General features: G+C 31.9%; 2 protein-coding genes across 10 annotated transcripts in view; both read right to left on the reverse strand.

The window, feature by feature from the left end:
• Positions 1 to 17,191, reverse strand: part of LOC120775889 (phosphorylase b kinase gamma catalytic chain, skeletal muscle/heart isoform) — a 33,075-nt gene extending 15,884 nt beyond the window's left edge. For 3 of the 8 annotated variants that reach the window (XM_040106275.1, XM_040106277.1, XM_040106276.1), the window contains exon 1: positions 15,499 to 15,593. In XM_040106275.1, coding sequence (XP_039962209.1) covers positions 15,499 to 15,593 — 95 coding nt within the window. Of the gene's footprint in view, positions 1 to 15,498; positions 15,969 to 16,068; positions 16,820 to 16,841 lie in introns of those variants that run through there. The other 5 variants (XM_040106273.1, XM_040106274.1, XM_040106271.1 and 2 more) reach the window with 5 other exon arrangements.
• A 3,065-nt stretch (positions 17,192 to 20,256) lies between these two features.
• Positions 20,257 to 27,489, reverse strand: LOC120775890 (septin-1). Of its 2 annotated transcripts, XM_040106280.1 has the most exons (6): positions 26,920 to 27,489; positions 26,675 to 26,807; positions 22,101 to 22,293; positions 21,778 to 22,036; positions 21,025 to 21,390; positions 20,257 to 20,961 (listed from the first exon to the last, which is right to left on the reverse strand). In XM_040106280.1, the coding sequence occupies exons 2-6, from the start codon at positions 26,690 to 26,692 to the stop codon at positions 20,712 to 20,714; spliced, it is 1,086 nt and encodes a 361-aa protein (XP_039962214.1). In that variant the 5' UTR covers positions 26,693 to 26,807; positions 26,920 to 27,489; the 3' UTR covers positions 20,257 to 20,711. The 2 variants fall into 2 exon arrangements, with proteins under 2 accessions (XP_039962214.1, XP_039962212.1); XM_040106278.1 differs by having other exon boundaries at positions 26,675 to 27,489.
• Between the last annotated feature and the right edge of the window lie 428 nt (positions 27,490 to 27,917).

The raw sequence follows: 27,917 nt of genomic DNA on the forward strand, positions 1-27,917 counted from the left end.
TAAATTCTACAACACCTCTAGAAAATTGTCCTAAATTTTCAAGTTGATCCAAGTAATAGTTTCGAAGATACAGCCTGAGAGAATTTGTGCGCTCGAGACTAGCTACGCTTAGTGTGAAGTTTTTAAATGCGTTTTTCTCGAAACTGGGTTTTTGAAGTCGGTGGACACGATTTCTCGAAAAGTTATCGACCGATTTAGTTCGAATTGTGTACATATCTTTAAAATAATATTATCTAGTTATTGAACGAAACGTCTTTTTCGACTACCCAATATTAAAAAACTAATAATATACAAAAAAAATAATACAAATAAACTGAAAAATTTTAAATTAAAATATTTAAATAAATAATGTTAATTTAAAAAATAATCATAAAAATGTAAATTAATAACTTAAGTGCTTTTGTAACTATAATTTCAATTTAATAATATAATTTACTATTATTTGTATTAATAGAACCGTAAATACAATAGTTGTATTTAAAACTTTCGCAAGATTATTTAAATTAATATACAAAAATTTAAATGTATACTAAAGTTTATAGAACTTGGCATTGCTAATTATATTTATACATATTTATTTGTAGGAAAATTTTAAAAAAGTACTTTCAGTAAATTATGGTGATTTCAAGATATTTTTGCGCATTTATACATACATATTTCATTCAAAATTTGCACGCACACATACACATCAACCAGTGGCTGCATGAGTATAAAAAAACGGATTGAATCATTTGTGGCATTCAAAGTCTATACACAACCCGAACGCCCACACAAATTCATAAATATGTATGCCAAACACGTTTATATGTAAAGTAAATAACGAAAAAAAACGCATTTTTGTAGCCGCTAGTAGCCGAACAGTCACCGGTACTGGGATGCTTTGCCAAACACCGGCTATGGGCAGTCAGCAAATTAACGGTACACAATTTTTTAATACATACTTGCAAACAAAAATACATACCTACATATTAGAACATACATATAAAGGTAATATGTATGTATGTAGTTATGTGAATATGCAGAAAGTGCATTGACGCACAAGTTCAGTTCAAGGTCACAGAGGTTTGCCGACGTCTTAGAGAGGGTGTGTGAGAGTAAGAAACGGATTATTACTGATGACATGCTTTGTACAAACCAAAAATTATTTATACGAAAATACACGTACTTATTCATACATTCATGTAGATTTAAAATATTTGGAAAATATTTATCTTCACATAATATATAAGTAAATACATACATATACATATATTTACTCGCTTTAAATGCATGAATAATAATATATAGTTAAGTAAGTACATATGTCAGATTCAGGTATTGTCTTTGTGACAGACCACGCTCCAAACGCATGGCTTGAAAAGTATCAGCAGAAAGGGAAATGTAGGCGGAAAATGTGTAATCACATACATAATTTCACAATTACTGGACACTCCGGGCAAAGGCACATCACTCCCTCAAGTGCGACCCGTTTCTCTGCCAGAATGAATGATATTCTACTCGCAATTGCTGTGGATCATTGTCATCTATTTGTCATTGTGGTGCTACAATTTATCTGCCGCTTCGCATTTACCTTTATTGTATTGCCTAACATTTAATTAAAAGCTTAGGTATGATTACAACATGAAAGAAAATACGATGCACGAGTACAATTACATGCTTGTTTGCTAAATGAAAAGTTAAGTAATATGGTGGTAATAGATAATCAATTGCATGCGCATGTAACTATGTATGGTATATTATGTAAATATGCAGATATGTACACATAAAATAAACGAATTTTTAATACTTTCACATCTAAAACTTTGTACAATAAAATAACTATTATTAACAATTATGTATTATGCCAATAAAAATAAATAAAAAATAATAAAGGAAGATATGGAATTGTTTATCGATTTTTGAGAAAAAACAAAAGATATTAAAAAGAATTATAATTTATTTTCACTAAAACTATATTATAGTAAAAATACTTTATTTTTTGGTAAAAATATGTGGTATTATACATATGGAAAAAGAGCTTCAGTAGAATTAAAGGGGGAGCCTGCTTTAGAAGCTTTTTTTTTAAATTACTAAGAATATGTCCTCAAAGTTATAGATATTGTCGATACCAGAGTGGGAATAGTGGCCGAACGTGTAGCAGGTACATATATGAGCGCTTGGGCAGAAAGCGAAAACTTTGACACGCGATTTCTCGGTTTTTCATTTTTACGATTTTTTTCCTGCCCGCCAGGATAGGAAGAACTAAACGTCGTATGGAACTGGGGCAAAGTTGATTATCTTTGGATTAGAATAAGAAAAGTCAAGTTAGAACATATTTTTGAACAACATAAAGTAAAAATTTTTTGGTCAAAAACCTCTTTTTCAATTTTTAAACAATTGTAGAATTTTATTTTTTTTTTTAACCAGAAAACAAGTTATTAATAAATATGAATCTGTTTGAATTTTTTGTTCCAGATAGAAATTGCGACTTGCATCCTACCCGTCGTCCGAGATGCATCGGGCAATTGCTTCCCAAAGGCAGGATATAAAAGATTTCGTATCCAAAAAAATTGCGGTTGATGTTTAAAAATACATATGTATATGTATGTATGTAAATATAAACCCTAGAAATTTCGCTTTAATCAATTATTTCTTTCCCTCTCAGAAAAATCCTCAAAAAAAATCGATTTTTTTAAGCCGCTAAAGCAGGCTCTCCCCTTAATAGAATAGTCAAAATGGGTTTTATATATATTTGTTTATATAACTGTTTATTACATATATTTATTTAAGAACTTGAAGTTATGATGATTTAAAAGTCTTTTTACTTATCTATGTACGTCAGAATTTTAGCGACGTGCCATCACGTTGCACGGGAATGCCCAACTGGGTAATTTTACACAAATAAATTTGTAAGCAGATATAAGCCCGACTAATGCAATGTAAGCACTGCATCTCCACACATAAACTTACTCTAAATATTTAGTTTATTATTGTAATTTATCATATGCTAGTTTGAACTTATGACTGTTGACATAAAGCTCCCGCAAAACTATTAGCGAGAAATGATAAACAGCAAAGAAAAACAAGAGAAAATAAATCACACACACACATTTACAATGAAACGGATGCAAGTAAGACCCAACTCTACCGTTTAGCTTACAAGCGCTTATTGCGTCGCAATAATTACGCGAAAATTACTTAAGCAAATAAAATGCTTAGAGATATTGTATTCATTGTTCTTTTCTGCTAGTTTATAATTTGTTGCTACCGCCTGCCTGCCGTGTGATAGCCGAATGCAGTAGGCGCGTGCGTGTATGTTTTATTTTTTGCACACTTACATATAGACACACATTTGTATACAAATGTATATACATATGTACATACATCTGTATGTATGTGAGCATTTAGGCAGCTGCAAAAATTTACGCGCATCAAATAAAAGCTCTGTAAGCTCTCGGCTCATTTTGCAAAACCTTTTAGCAATACTAGGCTATATAAGAAAAGTTCCGTAAGCAACTGAGTATTTGTAAAATTCCCATCAACTATGTTGTAGGAAAAATTCAAGTATAGGCTTATCGTTTTTAAATAGTACAGTAATGTAACTATTTCACAATTACAAAATGTTTAAACAAAAACACCTTCAAACGTCTTAATTTTGTTTGTTTTGGTAAACTACCAATAATTACTTGCACTCACATACATACATATGTATGTGATAACGCAACAGTACAGAAAAATTTAGCCTATCTTGAGGCGCCTCAGACATTTTCAGTATTTGTTGAGAAAGTAAACAATAAATCAATTAAAATGTTCTCTATAAAATATTTTTAAATTTATTTTTTTACTCTTTTTCATTTAATTTAATTTTTTTTTTTCAATTTTAAATTTTTATTTACATTAATTTTTTTTCTTATTTAAAATATAAATTTTTATTTAGATTTTTTTTAATTTAAAATATAAAACTTTTTTAACCTTTTATTTAAATTAATTTTATCTTTTTTAAATTTATTTAATTTAATCAAAATATTTTTAAACTTATTTTTAAAATTGTTTTACTTTTTTATATATAATTTATTTATTTTTGTTTTCTAATTTTAAATTTTTTATTTAAATTAATTTTTGTCTAATTTAAATATAATTTTCTAACCTTTTATTTAAATTAATTTTTTTTCAAAATTTAATTTTTTTAACATTGAAATAAATCTCTATAAAATATTCTTAAATTTATTTTTAATATTTTTTTCCTTTTTTTAATTTTTTTGACATTAATTTTTTCCTAATTTAAAATATATTTTTTTAAGCTTTTATTTAATTACTTTTATTATTTTTCCAAAATTTAAAAATTTTTTTAAATCATTGAAATAGGTCTCTAGAAAACAGTAAAAAATTATTTTTATTTTTTTATATACATATGTATGTATAATTTTTTTTTTTGAATTTTAAATTTTTATTTACATTAATTCTTTTCTAATTTAAATACAATTTTTTTTATTTTATTAATTTTTTTATTTAGAAAAATAGGCGAGCCTTTCAGTATTAAACTAATAAAATGCAGAAATAAATAGAAAGAAAAATATAAGCATTACTATAAGGTATTCACCCATTTACTACACATACAAGTTAATACCACCAGTTCACATTACATGAACATATTATTTATCTGTCATAAATATGTAACATGACACTTACGACCCATATGGTCCGTATTAAGTATCCGTAAGTAACATTATGTGTACTTTGCTAATACTGTCGGCCTTAGGTGGTCCAAAAATGTAACTCATAGATTGTAAGATGAATCTTCCCACTTGTAACATATGTCCTACATATGTCCTATCTCAAGTGGATTGTAGATATACTTCCTAGAATGTAAGATTAATATTTGTATCTAGGCTTAAGCAAAATATTGAAAAGGTAATAAAGAAAACGAGGCAGTTGACCACAGGGAGTTGCCCACGGCAGTTGACCACGGGCAGTAGCCCGTAGTTGCCCACGAGAACTAAACGGAGTTTTTAATTTACACACATGTATATTATATAGGTGAGTAAGCAGGTATGTATGTGCAAGTACATATATACATACATAGATACAAGTTGAGTGATCGCTCTACATTTTGAAAGCGTGTGACAACACATGAGATTATTTTCGTTCGAATGATTTTCTATTTATCTATACGTCTTATATATATTATTTGTATATACATATGTATATGTACAACTGATGTATGTATATGCATGTATGCACATACGTATTTACTTTCCATTTTGGTTTCCACTGCCTGTCCACCATTAAGCGGGACATAATTTTTTTCTAAATGAATCAATTAGTTTTCCTTTTCTCTTTTCGTTTGCGAAATGACCCTGATTTCGCACAAGAAAAATATATAAACAAACAAAAGGCTTCACTTTAATTTAATTATGTTCACTGTCTATTGGTTTTGTTTCGTTTCTTCGCGCAATATTCGCACTTCTTAGCGCTAAGAAGGAAATACATACACACATGTACATATGTACACACAACTATATTTGTATGTGTTTGACTTTAGTCAAAAAGTTCAAATTTATTAAACCTCACAAAAATGGTTGACAAAAGTCAAATAGAGGTAGAGGCATGTATACAAACATACATACGCAAGCATATAATAAAAATATGTACAAATATACAAGTAAGTGTCTATGTATAAATATGTCAGCTGTTACAGAGACCGGCAGCCAACGCCGGTTTTGACAGCCGAATTTCTTAAGCACCCGCCTCCGTTATTCATTCATATGTACATATTTATAGCTATTTATATATACATATTTATATCATTCTGGATAAATTATTAGTGTGTCTGCTATGATTTGATTAATTTATTTTGATTATTATTGTGCTCTTCCTTTTTTCGCCATCACAATTAACTTACGCAATAGTTCATCACTTTGTTTTCTATGTGCATTACACACATATGTATGTATATGTACATACATTGTATACATTCTGCACACAGCAATGTATGAGGCTATTTTTATTTTTTTCTCATCTCTCTGCTTCGAGTTCAACTTTTGTCAGATAGTACGTAAAAGTACCTATGTATGTATGTACATATGTATATGCACTCGTAACTACATATGAATGTATGTAGACACATAACTTGTTTTTTTTTTCTGATTTAAAATTAGTGCGCATCACGGTCACTCAAGTCTTTTATATTTGCTCGAAGTTAGTATTAATACATACATAGGTATACATATATACATATATCTTGCGGAATGTGTTATCCCAGCAAATAAGCGCCGCAATGCCTTACCAAAAAAAAATGAGTGCTAAAGGCATTCATCAAACATACGAAAAGACTTTTTCGACTGCCCAATATTAAATACCTTCGATGATGAGAGAGTAAGCGCCGCAATGCTTACCAAAAAAAAATGAGTGCTAAAGGTAATAATCTACCAAAATATTTAAAATATATTAGTTTAGTAGAGTCGAGTTGGCTGGTACTAGCTGGAAGCTGACATAAAATAGTGACGCTCGAACGACGAAACTATGCAACTTGACATCTCTTTAGCTTAACGCCAAAGCTTGACGTCAGTACTCTTTCCGTAGAGCCAACTACCGAAGCCATATTCTTATAATATAGCATCATATGAATCACTAAATGTAAACAATACTTCTCTCACCTAAAAACGAGTTGAACATTGCGAGAAAATTGCTCTCAATTCACAACAGCCCATTCTACATTAGGGCAATTGACTCGGATTTTATTCGGCATAGCGCTGTTATTTCGGCTATCTAACCCTTTTTGGATCGGCAAATAGTATTAATAAAATTACTTTGGCAATTGAAAAGTAAAGCGTACTCAAATAAAATTACTTTCAGCGCCTAATTATAGGCAACGATTTTTACACTATCGGTATATACGAGATTTCCATCAGCAACGATTTCACAATAATGAGTAAACAAAATAAAACATATTATATGAAAATAAAAACATTTAAAAGAAAAAATTGCACTTAGAAACTGCTGAATCTAGTAAATTGTATTAATGCCCACAATATTGGCTACCTACATACATATATGTATGTATGTATTTGTAGATACATATGCATGTGAGTATTAATAAATTTTTTAATATTTACCTAAACAGAATTATTCATCACTTCAATACAAAAAGAACGGCAAGAAATAAAACAACAACAAAAATATATGTATATGTACATACAAACATATATGTACATACGTATGTGTCTAAAAAAGTTAATAAAAAATGAAAAAGAAGAAAATGCTTGTAAACAGAAAAATATTAAAATTGGCTCAAATTATTGTTCTCTAAGAACTCGAAAAGTTGAAACTAAAGAAAACATAATGAAACTGTCAATTCAGCGGTGCTGCGGAAATGCCAAAGGGTTTACGAACCATTCGCGATGCGTAATAATATTCATAGTTACATCAACTATACAAATGCAAAAAAAAAGCAGTTATAAAAAAAAATTATTAAAAAAATTAAAAATAGAAAATATATAAATAAAATTAAAAAAATTTATATAAAAACAAAAATTAAAAAAAAACATATATGTATATAAAAAATATTAAAAATTAAAATCTAAAAAAGTACAAAAAATATTGGAAAAAAGTTTAAAAAATATATCAAAAAGCATAGCAAGCAAGCAAGCAGCGACATAACATAATTTTGTATATATTTACATACATATATAACTGCTGCAGTATTAAATATCATTACATTGAAATTGAAACAAAATTCATTTACCTTTACACAATTCTGCAAAACATGAGTGGATAGCAAAAAAAAATCAAAAATTATAAACAAACTCAAGCATACACACATCCATACACATAAAGCAAGATATTTTACCAACTGTCAAAGTTCCTTGACACTTTACAACAACCACACTGCCGTTGTGCAGCATTGTTTATGACACAGCTGCAGCAAGTGGCACATTGTCCTACAACAGCGGCAGCAGCAGCAGCAGTAGTGGCTCGACTTGCTTTGGCGACTAGGCTGCGTGTGGCTACGCCGCCGACGGCACGTTGCGGATCCCATTGCAACGTGAGCACACACTCGAGCGACTTCTCACGGCGTCAACAGCAAATTTTGATTTGTTGAATTGCACTTTATTTGTCTTGTCTTTTCTTTATTTAGACGTTGTGGTTGTTGTTGTATTAATTGTTTATGTTATTGAGCTATCCGCTTTCGTATCGGATAATTAAAGGCCAACAAATTTGGTAGTTTACATTTACGTGTATATATTTAGACATTTTTATTTGTAGTTGTTGTAATCTTTTGTTGAAACCTTACCCTCTCATTGACTACTGCGCCGAATTTTTTGATATTATTTATTAAAAATTCATTTTAGGTTGACTGCTTTCGTACAAAGGTTTTTGACTTTTGCGCCAAGAAGCGGAAACAGCGCTTAAAATGTCCACATTTTCGGCGAAAGAAACATAAAACAGTGTATCGAAAGCTACAAGTGTTTCGAACTTTGTGAGAAGTTCGTTAACGGTTGTGTATTTGCAAAGGATTGAATAAGAAAGTGAAGGAGTTGAAGAGGAAAAAAGTAATTCGACGTCGCTATTAAATTACTTTTTCATTTATGTGTATTTTTAGGTTATAATTTTACTACAGGGCAAGCAATGCTTGAATTGTACTGTGGCTTGAATAATCAGTCACGATTTACTTAGATTTCACAAAATTGGTTCGAAACACTGGCTTTTTGGGGAACAATTAACAAAATGCGGTAATGAAAAAACCGACCAGGAGATTTACAGTAACAAAATGTCGCCACAAGAATTATTGTGGGCCGAATTAGTTAGTTATGGAGGGCACAATAGTTGTGGAGGCGAGCAAAAGAATAGCACAAAAGTAGTGAAACCTCAGAGCAAGTCTGCGAGCATAACAATTGATCTTTATTGGGGGAATCTTAGGACTAGCTAAGACGATGTTCTGGTTGTAAACCGAAAAGCGCCCTATGGGAAACCCCTATAACGACATATAGTATGTACATATGTTTTTTCGTTTCGTACTCTGAAAAATTGGCTGATAGACACTTCTAAGAAAGGTTTTGCAAGTTAATTGTATCGGCAACCATTATTATTAGATAGATAAATTCATATCACACTTCCAACTACTTGAAAACATACTTCGTTTTGTGAATTTTGTCCCGTTACCCATTATGATTAAGAGCTCATATGCACTTACAGTGCCTTTCTTAGAGGTATCTAGCAACAAAGTTCAGAGTTTGAAGAGAAAAAAACATTTGTTTTATTTGAACCACCTTAATGCTCATACATACTAATTAGTTTTATTTTTCTAAAAACATTTACGTCTGTTTCATTCCTTTATTTAAGCAAACGTAAAAGCGTCTTTTTCCCGTTTGTCTCCAATGACGTCAAAGGCAATTATTCAATCGAATTGGCGAGGGACGAGCCTCTCGAGACATTGCAATTGAACAATGTCAATTATTGCAATAGCTAAAGGAAAAAACCAATATATGTACATATAAAAAGAGTAATAGTACCTTTGGAAGTGGAAAGTTATGAAAAATACTACATAAAGTTCGAAAAAATTAAATTTTGAAAAAAAAACCCATAGATACAAAAAAATTTTAAATTTCGGAAGTAAAAAGAATAAAAAAAATTATTTATTGACAAATTTAAGTATACAAAAGTGGTGTTGATTAATAATTAAAAAAAAATTTGATTAAATAAAAAATTAATTTAATTTTTAAAATTCATAAACAATATATTTTTGAATTCGTTTTCAAGTCACATGCATATTTGTGGATATAAATTTACGGAATGTGTGGTGAAATCAATTGATTTTATATATTTGTGGCGTTAAGGTTCCAAAAAGCCAATAGATGGCGCTGAAGTAGAGTTATGCGAAAAATGTTTTTTTAAGATTTGGCTTAGTTACAAAATACACGAATTTCAGATTTCGAAATAAAATAACTTAAAAAATTTTGAATAACAAAAAAGTTTTCAATATTTTTAAAATAATAAAAATGAATGTTTGAAATTAATAGACAATATAGAAATACAAAATTTGTGAAAACATATTTTAACATCAAGGCGTTTAAGAGAATTATTATTTCTAATTTTAAAAACATTAAAACTAACACTATATGTATGTATGTATATATTGGCAAAACATTTTAAAAATAAAAAAAATTATTTTAAAAATTGTTATAAAGTAATAAAAATAAAATATATATATGAACGCTTTGACAAAACATGAAAATAAAAAATTGTTTAAAGAAATTAAATAAAAGTCAGCAAAACAGTTATTCAGGTAGAGTTTATTCGCGAACATGAATCACTACTCATACTTCTTCGTTTCTCTTTCAAAAAATTCCACTATGGCATGTGACCAGTTTGGCATATTATACAGAAAATAAATAAAAATGAAAAAATAAAACTAAAACGCGAAATTAAGCAAACCTTATTTTCTCAATGCCAAAATCACATGAAAACGTTAATTTTATTTGAATGTACTACATACTCAAAGCAAAAAATACGATAAAAAGAAGTAAATAGCAGCGAAAATAAAAAAATGGTAAAATAAAAGGCACGCTAAAATGCGAAAGTAAAATGATTCAGCCGCTCTAGAATTAAGCAATAGAACTGAATAGCAACAATAAAATCTATGCTTCGGCATTAACTGCGCTACAAAAAAATTTAACGCAACTAATCGCTTATAAAAATTGATTTTTTTATATGAATATGTATATATATACATATGTACTATGTATGTATGTACTATATAAATTACCAGGCAATCAATTTATCAACAATTAATGGCAAAAAATAAAACATTTTTTTCGTAGCAAAAAAGCCTCACGACCTATAAAAGCTGATAGTATTTAGATAAAACCAGACAGCAACTTGTCTTATCTAAATATGCTAAAGTAGAGTATAATAAAAAAATTAAATAATAATGGTAATAGAAATAAACAAAAAATGTGACGAAGTTAATGAAACAACACATGAGAAATAAATCATAAATATATAATATACATACATGTATATATACATATATATATATATACATATGTATGTACATAATTATGGAGGTATAGTATGAGTAAATCAAAATAAATTTATGAATGGGCAAGACAAATGTATACCTACGAGTCTATATATTTACATACATATATACAGATGCATATAAACAAATTGATAGCAGAAAGGCTTGCGAGCACAGATTAGCGTCGACGCAAAATTTCTAGCGTGCGGATGACATTTGACGTTTTATAAAATGATATAGATTTTTCAAACACATAATATTATGTACATATGTATCCTCATCTTAATAAATTAAGCTTGTGCGGTGGAGAGATCACTCGAATCGAGCTTTTGAACTGAGATGATAGCAGACAATTTTTCGTTAAATGTCACAGCGTCGATTGTTGATCGCACGTGCAAGCAGTATTTGTCGATGCTGTTCGTTGCTGTCTGTCTATTTTTACATATTTGAGGCAAATATGCATTAAGGTGGTATTTTTAAATTTTAATAGGGCCAAGTCGGTAATGCAAATATTCAGATGAAACGTTAGGCATACGTTATAAATAGTTGGAACAAAATGGCGTTGATTAGGACAACAATCTAATAAAGTAATAAAAAAATGTTCCATACAGGGACTTGATTTTGATCCAACAGTTTGTATTGCAGCTATATGCTATAGTGGGCCGATAACAGTTATAACGGATACCGCGAAATGAACAGCTTTATGAGGAGAAAGGGACGTTAGCAAAATTTCAAATCGATATCTCAAAAATTAAGGTTTCCTTCTTTAAATTACAAACTTCGTCTCAAACTTAATATACCCTGCTCAGGAGTATAAATCTCAATTTTATTACTAGAATTTGAATCTGAATCACTATAATCCCTCTAAATACCACCAATATTGCTATTTTCTTATTATTTACAAAAACCTTATAAAGGTACTTGACAGCGCGAAATGAAGAAAATATCCAACGAATAGATGTGTTTCAAATGTTGAATGTGCCTAACGTTTCCAGAGCGAGCTTAGCCTCGGCAATCCTTACTGATAATGTGAGCTTTAAATTTAAGACTTCCGGGACGTTTTATGAAACTACGTCAGAGTAAACACTTAGAAATTTAAAAATGTATTATAATACCATACAATACATATGTATGCATATATATACATATGTGTAAAAGATTGTTGAGATATGAATTTAAATTTTGCATGGAGAGTGTATGCTCTCAAAACTGAATCTAGTGTTACCGCACTTATTGCAGTCGGGTCTAAATAACCGATACAGAATAGAATTTATGTCTTCCGTCCCACGACAGTCAGGTCTACGTAACCGGAACGGACCCGGCTTTTTATCCGGCCAAGGATTGTCAACTCGGCAAAAATCTGCCGCTACAAAAACAACAGCAGAATTTTTGTCCTCTCAAGAATTGTTTGATGATTTCGCAGTATTGAAATGGTATGAACTACAACAACAAATTGGTTTAATAACCATTTTATAAGAGTGAAGTTTTAAAATTTACAACAAGTTGAAAGTTAGTGAATATGTGCAAAACATGATTATAAAAAAACTACTCAAAGGTCGAAAATGTATTTTTCCGCGATTTTTTAATAAAATTAACTTAGAAAAAAATGTAGATCATAAAGCTTTTGAGATATAACAATGTTTATATAATTTTAGAACAAATTTCATTAATTTACACACGTGTGGCATTTTATAACACAAAAATTTCATTTCAATTATTATATTTTATATATTAATATTTTCTTTCTAAAAGCCAAAGGGCCTGTTCGTTCTTTTCGCTTGTCATTGCAATTCGCAAAGGGCCGTGACAGTGTGTAGCACAATATAATATATACATACACACACAAACAAGTACGTGAAAAGCAGTACAAGCATTGCGCTCGTCTCCACCAACACCCGACCACATCGATTTAAATAGAGGGGCCGGTACTCACAGCTAGCTGCCGCTGTCGCTGTTGCTGTCCGCTTCTGCTGCTCAGGCGCTTGCCAGTAAATGCTTGGCTTATGAAACAAGTTCGAAGCGTTTGTTTGTTGTTTTATTTTTTTACTTTAATTTTGTGATTCTTTGGGCATGTCTTCACTATGTGTGGCTATAGTCTGGCAGCTATGTGACTTTGATGTTTGCTTGAAACAAAATGTATGCTATATTTAGTAAGTTGTTGTTGCTGCTATTATAGCAAATGTACAGTCGAAAACATTATGCCCCTGTTAACCCCCCTACCGCAGACGGTTTGAACAGCTGTTGAGTGATATACGTTACTCTAAGTAAACACGTATGCGGGAAATGGGGGCTCGTTGCTGGCAAACACATGTGCATGTATATAGACACACATATGTATACTTATGTATATACATAGGTGTTTCTATTTATGCATTAATAGAAAAATCTGTATTTCTGTATATACATACATATGTATATAGGTATACACGTGTGTATGCAATTGGCGTGTGATCTCGTCTGTTTTTCGCTATCACGTGGCATTTTTTTCGCAAATGCCAATGTGCTCATGCAATGATCAACCGGTTCGTGAGCAGGTGAACTACATAATTGCAAGCTACAACAGCTCACACCCCTCTTCGCTACAATTACATATACTATAATATATATTTACACTGCACTCAACGGTTCGGTTTGCAATTTATAGGAATTTATTTATTTTAATATTTTTTTTATTCTTTTTGCAGTCATATTGTCGGTACGAGACACACCTCCCTACTTTGAGCGCTGTATATACTGTTATTTCATGCCGTTCATGGTTTATTGCAGCAGTGCTGGTGCTCTGCTTTAGCGGTGTAGCTGGTTGGTGGGCTGTGACTGGTTTGCTTACGTGTGTCTGCCTTTTCTATTGAAATGTATTTATTATTTGTGCAATGTGGCGAATTCTGACGCGATTTATATTACTACAGCACTAATTACTGCGTGATTGTTTTATTTTTAAACATTAATAAATTTTTTTATTGTAGAAGTAATTGTTGTAATGTAGAATTGTTTGTAGTATTCCACTCGTTACTTAAAAATTAAAGTAAAATGAAAATTGCCACCAAGTATTATGGAATAATCTGATTTTAACTGATTTTATTAAGTTTTTCGCTAATGAGCTTTTTAATTCTTTAGTTCTATTAGAAATATACCTACTTCACTCTAAACTTATTATAAAGCAGTTTTGGAATTTATTAGTATATTATTCACATTTTTACTTATTACTTCCATGTTTTTTGTGTTTTATCTGAAATCAGCTAACTTTCTTAATTCACGCTTAAAATCGTAAGCGCCCAAACAATCAAATAATTTTTTTTTTTGCCAGAATTAACTATTCTGAAGATATAATAGGTTTTTAAATGTCATACAACTTTGAAATCAAAATTACTGCAAATGGTATATTTTGAAGTAAGAGGATTATTCGCAAGTGTATATCATATACAAATCATACAAAAAATCACACAATGTCATACATTCATATACATACATACATACATATGTACATACGTATGTAAGCCACAAAATTGGATTCGACCTTCTAACATTTATGAACGGACTACTCAAGAGTTGTTCTATAAAAATTGATTATATTCAAACAATAAAGAAGTCACATATCGATTCGGAAAATACATACATAGCTTAGCGCTTTCCCAAAAAAAGCAAGGTAGATGCGTGCGTTTATTAATCAGTATTTGTAGGTATGTATCTATCTATTGACATAACTTAAAGGCTTTTAGATACGGTTTAGAAATTTTAACTTAAGTACTTTGAATTTGGCACTTCGAATCGAAATCCATTAGCATATGTTAGGCTTTTTTGTCTATGTAACTGTGCAAAGAGTTATACATTTGCTAATTTATTGTATAATTGTGGTAGATTAAAGAAGTAAAACCATGAACACCTGAAAATATGCATATGTTTAGCAATGTATGGGCAATAACGCCCATAGAATTCCTTATATCACACGCTAAATGTTGACAATTGCATTTTATACGTTCTCTTGCATGTGTACATACCGTAATATCGTTAATTAATAAATTTTAATTTTTTCTACTTTATACCAAATCAAACTGACAGCAACCCGTGCAATCTAAGTGACACAATGTGATGTGCATGTGTACATATGAACATTTGTGAACATTTTTTTGTCACAGGCATGGTACTGATTTATTACAAGACATAGCAATTATTTGTTACATATATTATATTCCTTAATCCAAACGTTCAATACCTGCATATAGAGGAGGTGGTAGGTCTATACTTTTTCATGACTATGTTCATATAAACATACATACATATGTATGTACATTCTATATTTTAGATATAAAATTGTGTATATGGTATTTACAAATACTTACTGTATTTTGTAAATATTTATGGTATTAAAATGTGTATTTTGCTAACTAGTTCTATTGACAGTCCTCTTACAAATTATGTGCGAAAACATTAAAAAAATTAATTTAGACTTTCGATTTATATAAAGTAACTGTGATAAATACATTAACAAAATATAGTCTTACCTTCCCAATATCTCTTTAGGTTCATATTTTGCATAAAAGCCCTTAGCCGCATCCTTATCGGGCAAAACATCATCCTCTTCCTCGTCCTTAGCCATTGGTTCTGGTGGAATTTTGCCGGTCAAATTCAAAAATGCAAAGAAAAATCAATGCGCAGCGCACAGTCAATTTAAGCTATTTAATTCAAAAGCAAATTTGGGGTTGGAGAAGAGTGTAAACTACACTTCAATACTAACAATCAGAGCACGATTCAATTAGTAACTTAACGCCATTAGTCGCTTTTTAGTTAACTGATTGGTGACCGCGTAATATCCAAGGGAGTTGATTTGGGTGATTATATAGCGGGGTACAACGTTTTAGCCACCGAATTGATTATTTGTTAATTAATGACGTTTTTGATTTTGCTGTTTTTGACGCGCTATTTATTTCATTTATCAGCAGTTTTCAACATAGCGTTTGTATGGGTCCTTACGCTGCAATATTTAATATAATTTTAGCAAACAAAATAATAGATAATAATGATAAATCTTTTTTCACTACACTGCACTTCGCGAGGTTTACATAGTGTGATACCTTGCTTTAGACTTTAAATTTGTTGTTCGGTCATGCTTTGCCTTATATTTTTATATCTTTTTGGCTACTTGTTAGAATTTTACGCGATTACACAATAACACAAAACTTTTGATATGCGTATGTGAATTTTCATTCAAATTTCGCAGATACATATGTATATAGATCGCACGCACGACAAGAGGCGAACAAAAACGTATCTGTATATGTATTGCATTCAACTGAGGACGGTATTTGCAACTGCTAGCAACGCTCACCACATAAAAATTTTCCATTCATATCTTTTTTCCTTACTAACTAAGGTATATTATTAAAACTTCATATCAAAATAATTGACTTAGTTAAAGTCTAATTATTTGGTACCTTAAGCTTGTTATTTTCTTTTATTAAAAAGAGGTCTGCTTAGATATGCACAGCAAGGGTATTATTCATAGATAAAATCAACTTTCGGTTAGAAATACTAAGGTACCGCTTTCATATATTTCCATGTACAATACGTCTTTTTTTCAATTTTATTGTTCGTCCATCTGCCTGTCGTTTACTGAAATCTTTAACCAACTTTTTGTTTCCTACAATTTGCTACGCTTGTTCTATTATGGTCACCGCCACAGATCTGTGCAAAGCTTATTCCTACTTTTCTTTTTGTTGCTGTTGCCGTTTCTGCCGTTCAATGTCAAAAAAGGTTATAGCACATTCAACGTTTTTGTCCTCTTGCCATGCCTTCCGATACATATCTGCCACACTGCACTAGTTGTATTTCAATTGCGAATTCTTACCACTAATTATTCATTATTATTTACTGCAAAATTTTTTCACAAATTATTTAGCAAGTTTTCTTTGCCTCGGCAAATAATTAACATTTGCGAAATAGCAATTCATTTATAAATTTGGTGCGATTTCAGTCCACCACTTTTGCCGTCGCTGCGTTTCGCGCTGTTTCCACTGTTGCTTCTTTATCCACTGACACTTCGTTTTTATTTAAACTCACAACATATCAACGATGCACACTCGCGCTTGCGTTGAGCTGCTCCACGGCGTGGTTTATTCGTTGATTCGTTCACAAATGGTCGAAGAGCAACATTCCGATGAGCAGGAAAAGATTTTTATGTGCAAAAGCAAATGTCGGAAAAAATAAAAATTTACAAATAAAATCGAAGAAATGCGGGAGATAAATGCGGAAACTATTTGACGTTCTCTTTTGTACACACGTTCGTGGTTGCCAATTACAGAGAACGTGTATTTTTAAAGATTTCTATATACTTTATAGATATATCATTGTTATAAATCACGTTCTCTGTTTTGACGATGTCATTATACAAAAATATATATTTTGATGTATTTATTTGTTGGGCAGGGTCTGGAAATAATCTTAGTTTGCGGTTATGGAGCAATTTTACCAATTTGAAGAATTGCACTTCTGCGTAACAATATCAAAAATTGTAAAGAGAATCGCTAGGGAAATATATAATTTAACCCTAACAATACTAACACTGCGTAATGGATTCTTCGTTTATAAAAATATTTACGCAAATATATGTATGTACAAATGTTTCAGTACTCTTTTTAATCCTTTAAACTTATTTTTTTTTTAATGCTGGACTTTGAACTAAAATTTTATTAATTTTTTTTACGATTTTCGTTATTTTCTTACCAGCAGTTGGCTACTCTTTGTCTGCCAATATAGTTGGCAACGTAGGCAAAATTCTTTAATCTGTAGTTTTCTTTGCCTAGCATACGTAAATATTTACCAATTGTGTTGTAAATAAAAACCTATTGAATTTGATGCCAAAGATTAAAAACTCAAAATTATATGAAATCGTGATTCTATTGTAATTACCGCCCTAGACAGCAGAACTGCAACCAACAGCAACAAACTAATTTCCATATATGTACTTTCATAAAACCAAGAAATATTTCGCCTTGCCCTCGTTCTCTGCCAGACCCATTTGCATTTCTTCCTTATCCAGTCTGAAGAAAGCAGAACTAACGACGCAGGTGTTGAGACCAATGATATCAATATACATATGTACACTCTTATAAAAAATTGTACATGCTCGATTAAGTTCTGCAGCTCGAATTATTTTCTCCAGCAGTAGGCTGAAGAAGTCGCACGATAGGGAGTCGTCTTGCCTGAAACCTCGTTTGGTATCGAACGGCTCGGAGAGGTCCTTCCCGATCCTGAAGAAGCTTTTGGTGTTGCTCAACGTCAGTTTACACAGCCGCATTAGTACGACTGGCGCGCTGTTGTTAACTCGGCTTTAATCGTGTAAGCGGGTTATCAGCTTGAATACTTCCAGTTGTGCATCTTTAACAACACAATGTTGAAATTTTATTAAATATGCTATACCTCCAACATACTTTAGGGATTTCGTCTGTCGCTACAACAAATTCCGGTTTTCCACTTCATAAATGTTGTTTATGTCTATTCAAAATATGTCGTTTCACCAATTATGTTATGATGTTTTTTTCAAATGTATGAATGAAATATGTACATATGTATAAATTTGAAAATTATTTAAAATACATGAAACTTCTAGCAATAACCAAAAAATACAGCATGTTATTTTTATGTAGGTATAAAAGCGAGTATAAATGTATTTATATTTTTTATTATCATATAACTTATATTTTTATAATTACATGTTTCTTTGCATTGTCCGACTTAATAAACATATATGTATATGCCACTGTACATCAACCATAAGATACAACTCAGACTATGCATGCAATTGCAGCTAGCAATTCTTGTTTTTATATTTTTTGTTATTTTAATTGAAATTGTTTAACTAGTGGTGTTTATTAGTAATTATTGCATAACTGAGTTAATCAACAGCAAATCGTCTGTATTCCCTTTTTTGACTGGCGCAAATATACATATGTATATGCATGTACTCTTATTTATGAAATACGCATAAATATGTATGTATATATTTATATACATGTATATTTATTTTCAATGCGGCATTTGTAATTGTACATATGTAATTAGCATTAAACTTTTACAAAATATTTAATAATCTTAATTTTCTCAATTAATTTGCATGTACTATGATTCTAAATCGTTCATATGTATGGTACTGGGTATATTACCCAAGATTTGCTTATTAGCACTGTGTGTATGTATAGGAAAATCTATGGAGGAGAAAAGCCAGAGCACCAAGCGTATATTTAAAAAAGTTTACATTGATTTATAATGAGAAAAATCTAACAAGTTTGTTCGAGTTTCACTTTGGAGTCAGTTTTAAATATACTGTTGTGGTAAGGCGCATGAACTGCATAATGAAATGCCAAATATACGTTTAGGTTAATTTTTTTCTGTAGAGATAAAATTTAATGTGTAATTTGAATTGTTAAAAAATTGTATATTTATAAATGACAAGCATTGTCTTTAATTTAGGCTTACAATTTAAATTTAAGCAAGTTCGTTATACAATATACTTTTCGCCGAATTTTTTATGAATTTTCAAAACTGATTTATAACTAGCTAGCATATGCCGGCATTTAGGTTCAAAGTATTTTCTTTTTCATAACTTTTTGTAACATTTACATGAATAAGCATGTACAAGTGTGGTTTCTTAAAGTTTGATGGCTGTAAAACAATTATGTATGTATAAGCATGCATAATAATGCAAATATTTGTTGACATGTGTCTACAGTTAAAAGTAACGGGGCGGAACTGGTGTAGCACATAGGCGTTATTGGCAAAGCAACATAAAAGTGTGCGAGGAATCATTTGAAGACATTTGTGTGTAAATATTTTTAAATTTTTATGTTACAGTGTAATATATGTACGACAATTGCTTAGTGATTATGTATGGTATGCGTATATACATATATAAATTAGTTATAATTTAGTTATGAGCAAAATTTAGAATGTGTTTCAAGGTGTGTGTTTGAAAAATGTTTAAACAATATTATAAAAGTTTATGTGTTGGAAGTTGTACTGAGTTCTTTCGTTATTATTGTTACGACTTAAAACATGTTGTATTTGAAAATGAAATGTATGTGTTTGTATTTGTTGCTTAAATACGCAACGTTTGTAATTAAAATTTTGTTTTACGCTTACAAGAATATAGTATATGTTTGTGTATATAAATTATTTTCCAGCATGAAAACAACAAAAAAAAATACAAAATATGTTTGTATGCGTGTTTTATAAGCTAATATTAAACATAAGCATAATTATTATTAATTATATATGTAAAAAATAATACGCCATATTTTTTCTTTTTTAATATAAAGGTTTACGAATTACAAAAATAATGCCTATATGAAAGTATATGCGTAAAAGCTATCGCAAAATTCCAACACAAGTTGTCGAAATAAAACAAAACGTGCTTTTAAAACATTATTTGCAAGTTTTTTCTGCGTTTATATGTATGTATACATGTTTAACAAGCACCGTGCATACAAGTTCTTATTTGTCTTTTTCATTTGCGCGCTCTTGTTGTAGTTGTGACTAATAGGAATGCAATGCTAAGCCGTGCTTTGCTTTATATCCATCATAACTGAGCAGCAGCCGTTGGTACATGCTTGCCTTATATCTGATTATTGTTACTGCTGCTTTAGTTGCGTTTGTTGTATATTGTTTTTATGCTTACACCTGTTCTATATATATGTATATGAATAAGATGCGTACGCTACACCTACTGTTGCGCTTGTATTTTGGCCTGCATTTGTGCCAACATCTCTTGCATGCGTCGCAATTCCGCTTCCTTCTCTTGCAATATTCGGTCCTTCTCGGAAATGACGCTGTTCACGACAATCTGTGTTGGTACCATGGAATCACGCTCGACTTTCATGCCATTCTCCTTGCGTCCTTTGGCTAAACGTTCGGAACGGTAGTTTTCATAGTGCACCTCTTGTGTGACCTCTTGCAGGTCCTGCATGTGTGTGCTGAAATTGAAACAAAAAAAAATTTAAATGGCATTTATTAAAAAATCCAATTGCTTAGCTCACATTAACATTGTGCGTAATTTGATGAAATCACAGTGATCGGGATTTTCCACCTCCACGACACCCCAGGGATACAAGCGTCCACGCACTTTCTTGCCCTTCACCTCCAGCAGCGTATTCGCACCGCATACTGCGAATGGCACGGCCTCTTTCAGCTGTTTAACTTGCTCTTTATAGTCCTCATCCTCGTCGGAATCACAATCGGGCAGTGGATATATTTTAATGCCATGATCCTCAATTTCTTGCATAATCCGGCATTTGAGGCGTAGAATCTCCTTCTTTGTGAGGCAGTCAGCTTTCGCGATCACAGGCACTATATTCACTTTAGAGTGTAATTTCTTCATAAATTCAACATCTAAAGGTTTGAGGCTGTAGAATAAAACAACGGAGCGGATGATTAACAAGGTTTTATAGTTATATAAATATTTTACAATTATATACAGGCAAGTGCAAATGGTAGGTGGTGGTCTATCGAGATCTCTTCATTACGAATAGAACATAATACAGTAACCAAGATATCTGTTTCCAACAAAAATCCGTCTCTACTTCCAAAGGGCTCAAAGGATAAAAGATACCTGATTTTAACGGAAAATTGTCAAAAAAAAATTACTAATTCGACCAAAAGAATAGGGGAATTATACGCATTGCGTCAGCGAGTTAAAGAAGTCATTACTTATAAGAAATTATTTGTCTTTTCACCAAGTGTTGCCAGCGACTTTGTTGCTTTGCGTCTGAAGGTCCACTATGACGACTTACCCATGCCCGAAAGGCGATATAAAATAGAAACAGCAGTGTATACGATTGTCCACAATATTGCGCCGATTCAGTCCGCTCTCATCGCGCAAAAAACGTTCATACTGTTCGTCTATATATTCTAGTATGGCGCTAAAACTATCCGAATTATCTATAGCATCTCCAAAGCCCGGCGTGTCCACAACTGTTAGGCGCAATTTGACACCGCGCTCCTCTATCTCAACTGTGGAGGCTTCTAGTTTCACGGTTTGTTTTTGTTTTTCTAAAAACAAAAATGGCAAAAATTTAAAATTTATACAAATGCATAATTACACATGACAACTCACCAATGGCATCTGGTATCACGCGCTCCGGATACAAATCTGTCAGGAACAGGCTGTTGACCAATGTAGACTTCCCCAAACCCGACTCACCGACCACCATCAGCGTGAATTCAAAACCTTTCTTCACCGATTTACGATGTACCTGATTCGGTAGATTGGCAAAGCCCACATAGCCAGGTGTTTCAATGCTCGAAAACTAAAAACGAAAATAAAGTCAAAATACGTAATAAAAACATAGTTTTGGTGGAGAAAGAAGTTTTCGGGTGAGAGAACACGATAGTAGTGTGAAATTGAACTGAATGTAACAGTGTTGTAATTAATGCCCCAGACAACACTGATTGTTCCCGTAGTTAGTGGTTAAGCTTTTGTGGTAAGTATATGGCTGACTGGTTGGTTAGTCATTCGAGCGAACAGGCGATCGCATAGCCACTATAGAAACGTGACGGCACATCAGCCGCGTGTCTTATACACCTTACACCCCACACAAATAGCATAAAGCAAGAGAAAATGAAAATTGCAGTCATTCAGCAGTGTTTGTACTGTATTTAATGAGTCGACAAGATGGGTTGGGTCAGTGCTTAACTTTTACATGTGCATAAGTTGACAATTGTAAATTTATTTACATTTTCTAAATAACTTCAATATTAAAACAAGTTTATATTGTTATAAATTTTCGTTTAGCCCATATTAAGCACAAAAAAATTCTAGCTGAACATGAGTAACTTAAAATATAACCTCACTGCACACTGTAATACGAAACACAAAAAAACAAAAATAAATGCCATAATACACCAACAATGCATTTAATGCCACCGAAAGCGCACTGACGGCTAGTCGTGTGAAGATTTGTGGTGAATTAAAAGCGAATTAGGTGTTTGTAATGCAATTATGCTATTGTTGTTGTTTTGATATTGCATTGCTTTGAAATATGATGTACTTGTTAATTGTAAATAACTGAGTTTAGAATTAAGAGGAATTACAGTAGGATTTTAAAATCAAACCGATTATGAAAGAGTAAATTTGGCATTAAATACAAAGCATGGATTGAGTTGTATTACAAAATGCTAGGTGTTTTAGGTGACTCTCAAGCCGCGATGTGGTTTGATTTGGAAATTACAAGGTGACTAAAGAGGAGTCGGCTATGTATAAGTAAAGCAGCGCCGTGCCTAGCCAGTGTTCAGGTGATTCTCGAGGCAGGATGTGATTTGATATGAAAGTCACAAGGTAACTTAAGAAAAAGCAGAAACAGAAAGAAATTGATCGTTAAGTTTGTATGACAGTTATTGTGGTCTGATATAGTTCTGACAAATGCGCATCTTCTTAGGGGGAAAATGATGAAAAATATATACAGACAGACAGGTGGACATGGTTAAAACCACTTGACTCGCTGAACATTCATATATACATTTTATAGGGTCTCCGACCTTTACTTCTGGGTGTTACCAATTTCGTAGCTTTTTTAATATACATACCTTGTTCCATAGTCGCCACAATATAAATACAGTATTGGTAATTTCCTGCATATTTGCCCACTTATTCATATAGCACTATAAATTTCTGAGCTTCGATGAATGCAAAGTATATATGCATGTATGTATATATTTAACTACATACTTGATCCAATCACATAAGCTAGTCTACCTTTAAAAAATTATTTCTCTTTCAATTTCGCAAACTTGGTCCGTAGAAATAAAGAAAATGAACATTTACGCAGACCTTTATTAAAAATGTCCAGCTGTTGAAGCATATTAAATACGAAATCACACATCAGTCAGAAATTTTTAATTCATAACATTTTCAATATAAATAACAAAATAAAGCCCATAAACAACGCTCCGAAGCAATGGAATTTTCGCTTTCGCAAACACAAACGATAAGAAATTGTAGTCATACTGCGTGCATTGCATTTCAATCAGAGCAAAATATTTTGCGTACTAACAACACACTTATCATAAACGCTTTCTATACAAAAAGAAATTATTTCGCTGGGTGAAGAGGGGACACATCCGAAAGGCAGGCGGGGAAGGGAGTATACAAGCAAATCGATCTGTAACGCGAACCGCTAGGTTGATTGTATAGTCAAGAATGAATAACGCTCGTAACAGCATTGACGACATAATTTACACGCTTTACATATACAAATACAAACACTTTGAGGGACTATAGTCACAGCAAAACGAAACAATGGAAACATTGCATTTCCAGCGGCAGTGTTCGTTGGAGGGCACTTGAAATGCGCTTCAAGGCAGATAAGAATGCATAACGGCGTTACTGTCTGCTCGTACTTCGGTACGCCTGTAGGTTAATTCAACATTACAATTCAGCATACTGAATTAATAATTCAACAATTCTCACTCGCTCAAATGGTTTCATATTGGCATGCCACAATTTAAAAACAGACAGACCGTCAGCTAGCGTCGGTACCGCCAGTACGGCACTTACAGCAACTTTTACACTTAGGAGTCCATTCGTATGCTTTACGAGTACTTATTGTTTGAATTTTTGCGCTCTGGCACTGCTTAGCATTCGTGGGTGTTGCAGTAGCGTTCTAATTCGGGGTACTGTTTGCTACTACTCGCTTTTTGTGTACAACACCCGTCCCCGGCGACGATTCTTTTTATTTATTTTTTTTTATTTTCATTTTTATTAATGTGTTCTTTACATTTTCCTTTCGTTGTTGTTGTCATAAAGGTGATTGAACTGTCTACCACTTGTCAAACGGATATGTTCGAGTTTGTTTGAGCTGACTGACTTTTGGAGACGAGTCTGTTAGTATATACCATATTGCATGCAAATTAAGGTTGTCACCGTAGTGGCGCAATTGTGCATAATTAAGATTAATTTAGAATTTCTAAACCGAATGAAACTAAAATTAGAGACCATGAATAGATTCCAATATAGAGACATCTTGGAGAACACGATGATGCTGCCATATGCTAAGGAAGGTATGCCACTAATATGAAAAATTCTACAGGATAACGATCCTAAACAAACTTTGAGTCGGTAAGATCTTGGTTTCAGAACAACGATGTGAGTTCTCTTAATTGGCCAAGTCAGTCTTCCCGACTTCAATCCAATTAAAAGCTTTTGGGAGGAGCTGCAGTTATGAAATTTTGTTAAAAAACCATGGTGTAACGGTCCAATTGATAAAGTAACTGAAAATAGGGCTGATGTACTAGATACGGATGAAAATAAACAAAAATCAAATAGGGCACAGAAAACTGAAACTAATACATTTTTCAGTCACAATACTTACATACATATCTCATATGTCTTCCTCACCTCTTTGTTTGGTTATTGAAAACATACGATTTTGTTGTATGGCTTTTAAGCATTAATATGTTAAATAATAGAAAGTATATTGTGTGTATTATGGAGACCATAATATACACTTACTATACATTATCTACTTTGGAGCTATTAGCAATGAGTTTCACACTTTATCTTGACGTGGTTGATGTTTGCATACAAACAATCCATATCTAGGTAGTTCAATTGATAAAAGTCATATAACAAACAATTATAGAAATTTGTTTTTTTTTAATTTATTAATTTTGAGACAGGTTTCAAGCATGTACTTAGTGTATACTAAAAAAAAAGAACATCAAAAATATTCTTTGCAATTTAAATATTATCTGAACTCTTTAATTTTAATTAGCTTTTACGAGCTTTGAAATTGAGCTGGTATGTGTATGAACAAAAAGCCGGTTTTAGCAAAACAAAATGTACATAGTGACTAATGCTAACAACAATTCCTCCTTTGATGCTGCTTACTCATAAAAATCCTCACTATCACCAATACAAATAAAAATACAAGTTGCAAAAAGGATAAAAGGTGTTGGGAGATAAAATGCGCAATTTGCATTAATGAAACACCCCCGACAATTTAGGTTGCTCGTGTTTTTTGAGTTCAATTGACTTTGTGCTGAAGTTATCAAAGGGTTGCAGTTCATAGGTAGGGGGCTTTGTGCATTCAGACTAATTTCTGGGTATAATTTTGTCCCTTTCAGCGCAAATATTTGATTTTTCTGACTTTGATAACATTGTTATATGTACAATCATTCTCTGGAATACATATCAATGCTACAGCTGCATATGTTAATAAAGTATGTGAATTCTACGTAGGGGTTTGAGCAGAGCAAATTCAATGTTTGTGATAGGATCGCTTTATTTGTGAGAAATTTCAAAGAACATTGTATATTTTTTATAAATTTCTCTCTTGAGCATTTCCACTCATTTAATAATGATATACAATATTTTTAGCAATGCTCAGTCAAAAAGGAGAAACAAACCCGCAAAACCAGAAAAAGGCATGGGAAGACGCAGGCAGCAAGGAAAACAAGCATACAGGCACACATGCTGTCAGCTAATGAAGCAAACTGCTCTCGGATTGACCTGCTGCAACGACAACCGCGCCCTTGAATGACTGTTTCATTTATGTGCAGCTCTCGTACAGCGAATTTATAAATAAAACTCAATATAGAAACAAATTGAACAAAAAATGGTGTTATAAGTACGTATAGACTGGAGGTTTCGAAAAATTTACGGAATTTTTAAGGTTTAATTACTAAACTTACCGATTTTGTGTCTGACATTTTGTCTTTTTGCTGTTGTCCTGTATTCTTCTTTTACTTAAGCAGCAACTTTCTTCAATTATGGATTTAATAATTCGTTTTACTTTTGTTTGTTCACTTCTAGTTATGGTATATTCTTTCGATTGAGAAAAGAAACAAAACTTGTAATAAACGCTATAAATTAATACAGCGTATAGTCAACGCACCCAACACAACACGAAAAAAAACAATAATCAAATTTCACATACGTAGCGTTGCGGTTTCTGCAGCAAAATTCGGTTAGCGGCGACGTCAGCGTCGATGACAGCAAATTTTCTTGCGAAGCAGACAGAATAAAAGGAGCAAGAACAGCACGTTGCGTCAATTCACAGTGTACGTGGAAGCAGAGCTGTTGATTCGCGTCGTTCTTGTATTTGTTGCAGCTGCTAACGAAGTTTCGCTGTCTTGTTTATCTCGCTTATATACCAATATTTTTACTTTAATACTTCTTACAACTTTCACAATTTTCTTTTTCTGTTGTTTAATATCACAATTTAGGTGTGCGTGCGCAAAATATTAATGGAGTGCAAATTATGAACACAAACTGTTTTTATTGCACATCAAGTGTAGCGCACTGGAAGCACAACAAGCAAATTTACACCAAATGCACTTAATACAAGAGGGAACAGCAGCGATAATTAATTACAGCTAAACGTACACATTCACATATCAAAAACGCTTAAAATACTTAATAATCACCGGCAAAACTCCTAAACGGTTGCATTTCAACTGATTCAAACTGACAAACTGACTTTTGCCTCTTTTGCATCGTACACTGAACGCTCGTGAATACTTCGAATGTTTCGTGAAAACGAAAATGAAGTGAAATGATGTCGATGTTACCAGAAAACTTCAAATGCAATTGCGAAAAAGCACGTACAAATTTATTTAAATTTTTTAAGTATTTTAGTAATGATTTAGCAATATATTAATTCCGAATTGCGATATAATTATTCACAAATTATAACAAAATTATCTTACTTAAGTTTATTTCCTTATTAGATGAAGACATGTAAAATCAAGTGGTCATAAGCACGTATAAATTAAGGAAGCCATGCGTATTATTTTCTAATATGCTGTTAAAATTATTAAAACATTTTGTAAAAGTTTCAATTATTTTGTTGAAAATAGTTATTTGTTGTAAACTTAATTATTCAAATTGTGGTAAAAATATTCATTAATTCTGGAAGTAAAAGTACTAAAGTTA

This window comes from Bactrocera tryoni, chromosome 4 (assembly GCF_016617805.1).
Source record: "Bactrocera tryoni isolate S06 chromosome 4, CSIRO_BtryS06_freeze2, whole genome shotgun sequence".
NCBI lineage: Eukaryota > Metazoa > Arthropoda > Insecta > Diptera > Tephritidae > Bactrocera > Bactrocera tryoni.

What these genes read in the sequence shown, in the direction of transcription:
- LOC120775890 (XM_040106280.1), bottom strand. An exon ending in ATATCGCCTTTCGGGCATGG is followed by an intron (nt 21,391 to 21,777) that starts GTAAGTCGTCAT and finishes TTTATTCTACAG; the next exon opens with CCTCAAACCTTTAGATGTTG. An exon ending in AAATTACGCACAATGTTAAT is followed by an intron (nt 20,962 to 21,024) that starts GTGAGCTAAGCA and finishes TTTCAATTTCAG; the next exon opens with CACACACATGCAGGACCTGC.